Here is an 8,009-nt window from a genome sequence, read left to right on the forward strand (position 1 = left end):
TTTTCTTTCTCATGCATACATTCTACATAGCAAGAATAAAGAAACAAGAATTTATAGTTGTGCTTCCTAAAATCTAGACTTGCAAATAAGTGCCTGTTAGTTGCTCCTCACTTCACTACCCATGGGGTTGCTCCATGCAGCATAAGCCATTCTAATATTGAGTGCCGCTATTGAAAGAACTCGATCACGACAAGAACAAATGTCCCATTAGGGCCAATAAGAGCAAGAAAATAAGATTTAGTATTCATGTAAAAAGCGAGACTCTACCCGTTAGAGTCCACCGAAACAACACTAGCAACTCCTATGTGAAAGAATTCCAAACCCTTTGTTCACATTACAAACCTATATCTTACCAATAAAAATTTAATATATCTGTCTAAGGTGGTTGAAGCGTTGCGACTCGCTCCACGCTCCCAACTCTTGCCACTAATGGTTGCCTCTAAAGAGATTAACAAAAAGAGAGGGCACCCGTTAAAGAGTTACATTTACTATCGTTCTTTTAGAGATTGTTTTTTACTCAATTCTCCAAGAGTGCCATTAGTTCATGCAATTATGGCCAGTCCACAAGAAGCAAATAAGGCCCAACCCCTCTTACTTCATAAACTGGAACCAAACTATCAAATACTTCATTCACAGTTGGATTAGATGGTACCATCATTTCTATTAACATCACATTGGTGGTTGCTGAATATGAACACATGTTTCATTCGGCAACAATGGTTAAAGGACCTTCACTTTGCCTTGCATAATAGATTCAATCTTCCATTGAAGCCAGCTTTTAAGTAAGTAATATATGAACAAATACATGCAGCAAACAGATACCAGATACACAAACAAGCTGCTTCAATAAATATCAAGAGCCCATCAAAAGCTATCCTGTTCCAAAGCAAAAAATTAGCTACAGAGTCAAAACAATCTTTCAATAAGCACTTCACTAGCAACTACAGTTTTTTATAATGCACCTCGAATAACAAGAAGAAACAATACAAATAACAAATTTCTAATTTTCATCCTGATAGATGATTTCCCTGCAATTTAACAAAAAAATCAAACCTTTAGCAAATTATGAGAGGTATAAATTGCCATTAACTCCTCTATAGATAAACTTAAGTACATTATCTCCGTGAAGAACAGCTGAAGCAAGGGACATGGTGCTTTGAAGGCATCCATTCGACAGCAGAAGTTCCAACACAGAATCAGATTGTCATGTATTAATAGTGCACAATTCTGTTATCTTGATACAATCCTTAAGATTGCAGAAAAAATCATCCAGACCAAAGGGAAGAATCAAAGCATTAACTAAATATTCTCCCTAAGCAGCAACTATAAAGCCATTAATCACCAGTTTGTGGAAAGGAAAAACCATCTCCCTTCTTTCTTTTTTTTCCTTTATAAAGTGAGAAAAATACATGCAAGGTTAAGCCAAAAAGGAACAGCTAAATTCAAAAGGCGACTGGTAATATACTCAGATTCTGAAACTTAATCAGCATCTTCTACTTCTTCATCCTCTGGTACACCTCTTAGGTAGAGAACATTGTTGCACCTGTAACCAAGAACAATGTAAACCACACAACCAATTATGATTAAGCTAGAATTCGATCATGCAAGAGGAAGAATGTATTCACTAGCTGCTAGAGAGCATCTAATAAGGTAAAATTGACAAGGTCCACCTATTTCATCTAGTTACTTGTACTAATACAATAATAGAATTTGGGTCATGAATTAGTGTTATTAACCTACTTAAAAAGATAGTTAACAAACAAAATTCTGTTGTTCTATTCATATTACTAACAAACACATAAACCGATTTTGACAAGCAATGTTCAGAAACTCAAACTCAATGGTTGACTCAGCCACAGCCAATTCCAGGTTAACACACAACTAAAGAGTTAACCCGGAAAAACTATGACAAAATTTCCAAAGTTGATAAAATTTAAGAAAAAAGAAAAAGTGTTTGTAATTTGATCCAAACCCAGCTTGTCACCAGGTCGGACCACTGTCTCACCCTATCAGAAAACAACATAACATATACTCACAAGAAAAAGCGTTTTGTGCATCAAGGCTGGCTTGTTATGCGAACCTTGACATCTTCGTCATCCAATTGTATTAGACAATGCAGATCATTCTACGCCCTCTTCTTGTCTTGAGGTTCGAGACAGATTTGCATTGTCCAAATTAAATGGATGGTGTAGAGATTGGGAATGCACCATATTAGGTGCATCAAGGCCCATATGTGTGGGTGTAGGTGAATGTGTGGGGGAGGAGGGAGGGGGGGGGTAGTTTGGTGGATTTATCAAACTGCCTATCAATGTTTCAAAAAACTCTAGGCGGCCAGCCCTAAGCCGTTGGACTTTAGCTTCTTGTAGTATGTTGAATACTGACAATAAATGTAAATGTTTACATTTAATCTATTGAGCAGGGATATAATCTTCAGCTCGATATGTGAGCGCGTATGCATTTGTGTTTGTGTTTGTGTGTATGAGAGAGAGAGAGAGAGACCAATCCTATCATTGATTGTTCACTTGCCGAATTTATAATGGGTCTCTCTTTGTCATTTACTTAGAATCTTCACTAGCCTGTGTGGTTCTGCTGCTACAAAGAACCCACACATCTCAATCTCCAATTTCTTTTCTCTCCACCAAATCGTCAACCAACCACCCCTTTCCTTCCAAGAAATTTCCTCCCAAGAAAAGACTCACTTCCTCATGCTCCAATGCCACCATCTCCCTTAAGAGAAAGACCCGACAAAATGGGTTCTCAAGCTCCTTCAGAAAATGCTGAGAGAAGGAGAAGGAAAACTCAGTTTGCAGAGAGAAGGGAAGGTAGGCTTAGAGAGAGAGAAAAGGAGAGAAAGAGAGACAGAGAGAGAGAGAGAGGCGAATATTTGTTTTGACTTTGTAAATTCATTAATAAGAACCAAGTTTGCAGAGAGAAGGGAAGGTAGGCTTAGAGAGAGAAAAACGGGGGAGAGAAAGGAAGAGAGAGAGAGAGAGAGAGAGAGAGGCGAATATTTGTTTTGACTTTGTAATTTCATTAATAAGGGTATTAAAGTTATATATTTTGTTGAAAGTACCTTGGGGTTTAGTGAAAAAAAAAAGTATTATAAGGTAATGGGTGCGAGGTACTTTTCAACAAGAGCATTATGGGGTGGGGGGGAGAGGGTGGGGATTTAGTAATGGAATGGAAAGAGCCATTCAATTCTGGTCATGGTCATTTACTATCGAGACTTAAATTTTCAAAAGAGATCTTAGAAATCACATCAATGGTATACCAACAGATCACATCAATTGCCACAACAAAACTAATTGTATTGAATCATCACTTTCATCACTGTAGATAACATACCAAAACTCTAATGATCCATGAAGATGCCACAATTTATGCAGTGGAAGGTTGTTGTGACGGACCTCCATAATACATTTTTAGTCAAAAGGTATATTGTGCAATTAATCATATTTTAAAAGTTTCACCATTTATATATAGTGAACTACTCATGAAATTCAAATCACATGAATCATAGGAAGTGTAAGGTAGCACACTATAGTCACTCCTTTTTCCATTTCAAAACTTTCCAACTTCCTTGCCTGCAAACCATACCAAGAGAGATTACAAGACTAACGAATAAAGACAGTTTGATCTTGGTAGATAATACTGTACCAAAAAAAACATTTATGTTGTGCACTCTTCTTATAGATATGTTTTTTCTAGCGGTCCGACATTGCAAGAGTTCTTATGAGCTTTGGGTACAGTTTACTAACAGCAGGACACAAATCCTTGAATAGTTCCACGCTTACAATACTGCCCTGTCAGCATTGTGCCATGCATCACATTCTAAGGAAGGTCCATTTACACTACATATCAGGGGACATCAAAAAGGCCACATCCATAGTCTTTGAACCTCTTCATACTGAAACACACTCTGCGGATTCTAATCAGTTATCTCTATGATACATTTCATCATGCCTGACAATATAATAGATGCATCTTGCGGGTTTCTTCAGCTTAACTTGGCAGTCTATGGTAAACTTCCCAAAACCATTGTAAAGAAGTTTGACTTCAAGCAGGAACTGCCATCTGGGTTGGTGGCCTTCTATTGAATTGGCAAACGAAGAGAAACATCATGTTTTGTAGTTGATGAATGCAGCTGTAGATCACATGATGGTATGGGCCATCACTCTTACCTGAATCACTTGGAATAAAGGGGTTTAGGGGATTTCGTGGAAGCTCTAATGGATATTGTGCCTTCTACCTATAGGCCTGCTCTCATGGTGTGGAAGTTTGTATCTTGGAGCTACAACCCAGTGATATTGCCTCAACTTCTGCTATGTTTTGGGCTTGCTCTACTCTGGTCAACTCCATAATCCAAGCATGTCATTTGGCCATAAAGCAAGTATGGGTAGAAGCTGCAGAGCTTTCGAGTGTTTTGGAAGTGGAGAGCCTTTCTGAGAGATTTCATAGGTTGGCTATCTCTGTTTATCCTTTCTCGCTCACCTTGTGGAAATCATACTTAACCCTGTCCAAGACTGCTGCTACTGGAAATGCTGATGCCATCATAGAAGCAGTAAAGGGGAGAGGTATAACATTAGCCAACTGACACGATACTTGGGATCTACTTGCATTTCCGATTTGGTAGTTACACGATGAATCTGGAGTTTTGTAAATCTAGAACAATGATGTGGTTATATATTAGATGAAGAATATTTCGCCACTTTTGGAAGCATGCAATGATTAAACAGATCAAAGGTCCCCTTTTCTCTCCCTTCGTTTGAATGGGAAGATGAGTTTTGTGGGGCCTTAACCTGATCATGTTGGGTGTAATGCAAAGACTCAACTGAAAGACTACCAATTCACTGACTGATTAGTTAGTGGGGCTGCTCTTCTTGCTGCGTAATTATGTACCTTTGAGAGCTGATCTGTGCAGTGCTTTTTTGTATATTCCATGCCATTGCATCTAGAAATTTGTAGACCTCCCTGAATAAAGTCAGGTGGGACCGTGTAACCCTCTCATGACATCAAACATTGGGGTGCTTGTCAATGCACATCAGATACAGAATATCCGTGCAATATGTGAAATCTCTTTAAGGAAAATGATAGTTATATTTGTTTCTCTATTTTTATCCCTGCCATTCCATGCTTCAACATGAACATTTTATCAACTAGGATTTTGGACCATCATCAAGTGGACCATCCAAGCAATCAGTCAATTAATATTCATATGCTGATTGAAGAGTGTCTGCATATCAATATGTGCATATATTCATACATAGCTCGGAATCGAAAGTTATGAAACTAGGATGCTTGTTACACATATTCACTACTGTTCCTGTGAAGTTGATATGCATGTTTCGAGAACCCCTAAATTTGTGCTCTGTATATGTTACTGTCGGCATATATGCATGCCTATGCTTGCAAGCATATGAGAATGTTCTAGTGTTCAATGTGCACTAGCTTTCTAATTGTATGTGATATGTCCATTCGGTCTAATAAGGGTGAGAACCTTAAACTGTCCCTTAATCCATCCCAAGCCTGAATAACGGAGGTGATTTGCGTTAGGTAGGCAGCCAGTATAAAACGTTGCCATACCTTATCATGAATCCTGAAGAGAATAACGTAGGAACATGACTCATGTAGCCAATCCCAAATAATTGGAATAAGGCTTAGATGATAATGATAATAATTATAACTCTTCTTATAGAAAACTCAGAAAACAGAAGCCAGACTTCCATTTTAATTCCTTGTGTTTATGCTCTATAATTCACGAAGGCATTCATCATTTTCTTTTTAAAATGATAATTTTAAATGTACACTTGGCTTCAGTTACATTTCAATTAAGATTCGTGCAACCTACAAAACGACATATTTTCCCAAACCTTCCTCCAAAATTCTTCTTTTCTTTTCTTGTTGCAATGTAATCGTCATATCAAATTCCCGGGGTGGTTTTGTTTATTCTTACATCATGGTGATCCAGCAGAAGCACAAAATGGGCCCAATTTGCTCAGTACAGACATCTGCACAATATTTCGGCCCATATTCCAACTAAAATACTATATTTGACCATAAAAAGCAGCTTCATGACACAGATAGAAAGTGAAGTGATTCAAGAGACTAAGTCTAGAGCAGCCAAATAAGACATAAATGGGCTTTACAGCACAAATTTGAAATTCAAACTTCCACTAACCACATTACTCAGAAATAGTCCAACAACTATTGTGACTTGGTAATCATTGCTGAAAACCAAAGTATATTATGAACAGAGAGTTCCATGCTAGTAACCATTTCTATGCTTATCTCTGATCATATAATTTGCAGGAACAATTTCTTAATAATAATAAGAATAAATAATGACTCTGATGGTTTCAAAAGATTTCACTTACCTGATGAGAATCTCTCCAAGGTTCCCAGATAATTGCCCATCAATGTATTCTTCAGTGTTTGCTAGCTGCAAAATGAATCCATTTCTATTTTGAACAAGCAACTCACAAAATAGGCTCCGGCATAAAAGTTCTCAAAATGGATGTTATCCATGGATTAACAAAGTTTCAAAATCGATAAACTATGCAAAACAAAGTTCATAATCAATCTATCAAAAAAATAACGTTTGAAACCATACCTGCAAGTTCATGTATGAATCCACCGAAACAAGATACCCTGAAAAGAGACACAATAACTTGTCAAGAACAACGACATAATTTTTTTACAGACGATAAATATACAATGAAAAATGAATAAAAAGCAGAGAACTACTGCTCTTAAAATATAACTCATGAGAAGAACAAAGAAATTTAACAAAACAAAGTACCTTTATATTCCATTCCCCATTTAAGCTTCACCATGACAGGCTTCCCTGTCAAATTGTTCAAGAAAGGCTTTGGGTTCACTGGTACTGTCTGCAAAATGAAAATAAAAAGTACCAAATTGGAAAAACAATGACAAATCGTATGTAAAACGTATTTTATTATATGCAATAACTCCATCAAATGCCCAATAAAAGACCAAAAATGCAGTTGAAAGATAATGAAAATATCTAACTCAGAGTGAAATCCAAATAATCAAAAGAAAAACTTACATAACCATGAAAAATCCCCTAAAATGGAACAAAAGAGGTTGAATAGAACAGCAAGCGAACTTAATAAGAGTGCATCTTCGATAAAAAAAAAGAAGAAGAAAAATACTCAAAATATCACAAAAAAACGCACCGCCATTGAATATAGAAGCAAGTAGCGCTGAATCCCGAAAAGTTAACCCTAGTTGAGTGGCTTTACCTGCTTCAAAAAAACAGTGTGAGATCATGGATAAACAAATTGTGAATATGAAAACCCTAGAAACAAAGTTATAAGAATGAAACCATATAAACTTAATGAGATAGAAAGAAACCCTAAAAACATAAGGGATTGTTGGGTTAAAAACAATAGACTTTGCAGGCTTCTTATGGGCGGGAATTTTCCCTGTGAAGAGGAAAGTCGACGAGGAAAAGGTCGAACGAGTGGCTCGTGGCTTTTAAGGAGGCTTTGAAATGGAGAAGATATGACTAAAGGACTCCTTGCCTATGAGCAGAATGACCAAAATAGTCCTTGAGATGAAAGAATGGCTGGAAAACTGGAAAATTGAGATGACGGCGTCCTTGAGATGAACGTTACTTTCAAGTGTTTTTTTTTTTTTTGGATCGTATACAATGGGATCATTTATCTTTTATACGAGGTGATCACAATTACTTATAACCATTCGATGTAAAATTTGATCGTTTGGATGTATCACAAATTTTTGTGAAATTTTTTTTTGAAATTTGAGTTTGGTTTATGGAAGAATTGCAGCCACATAATTTCACATCCAATGATCAAGATTAAAACCACCTTATACCAAAGATAAATGGTCTCATCCTATACTTTCTCTTTTTTTTATAAGATTGTGTACTACAATACTATCTATTTTTAGTGCAAAGAGGTCACAATTGATACTCACCATTGGATGTCAAATTAAATGGCCTATGGTGTGTCACAAGGTTTGAGAAA

General features: G+C 36.8%; 1 protein-coding gene across 5 annotated transcripts; it reads right to left on the minus strand.

Annotated features, from left to right (window-relative positions):
- Window positions 1–604: 604 nt before the first annotated feature.
- RUXF (small nuclear ribonucleoprotein F) lies at window positions 605–7,481 on the minus strand. Of its 5 annotated transcripts, XR_002281611.2 has the most exons (8): window positions 7,375–7,401; window positions 7,197–7,262; window positions 6,800–6,887; window positions 6,611–6,648; window positions 6,375–6,439; window positions 1,466–1,543; window positions 963–1,028; window positions 605–876 (listed from the first exon to the last, which is right to left on the minus strand). XR_002281611.2 is itself a non-coding variant. In XM_088873208.1 (7 exons), exons 2-6 carry the CDS (start codon window positions 7,200–7,202, stop codon window positions 1,480–1,482), a joined length of 261 nt encoding a protein of 86 aa, XP_088729334.1. In that variant the 5' UTR covers window positions 7,203–7,262; window positions 7,375–7,401; the 3' UTR covers window positions 605–871; window positions 1,466–1,479. The 5 variants fall into 5 exon arrangements, 4 of the variants coding, with proteins under 4 accessions (XP_088729334.1, XP_020525349.1, XP_011624737.1 ...); XM_088873208.1 differs by lacking the exon at window positions 963–1,028 and having other exon boundaries at window positions 605–871; XM_020669690.2 differs by lacking the exon at window positions 963–1,028.
- Window positions 7,482–8,009: the final 528 nt, after the last annotated feature.

Source organism: Amborella trichopoda, chromosome 8, assembly GCF_054954075.1.
Source record: "Amborella trichopoda isolate Santa Cruz 75 chromosome 8, AtrichopodaSantaCruz75HAP2 v2.0, whole genome shotgun sequence".
In the NCBI taxonomy this organism is placed as follows: domain Eukaryota; kingdom Viridiplantae; phylum Streptophyta; class Magnoliopsida; order Amborellales; family Amborellaceae; genus Amborella; species Amborella trichopoda.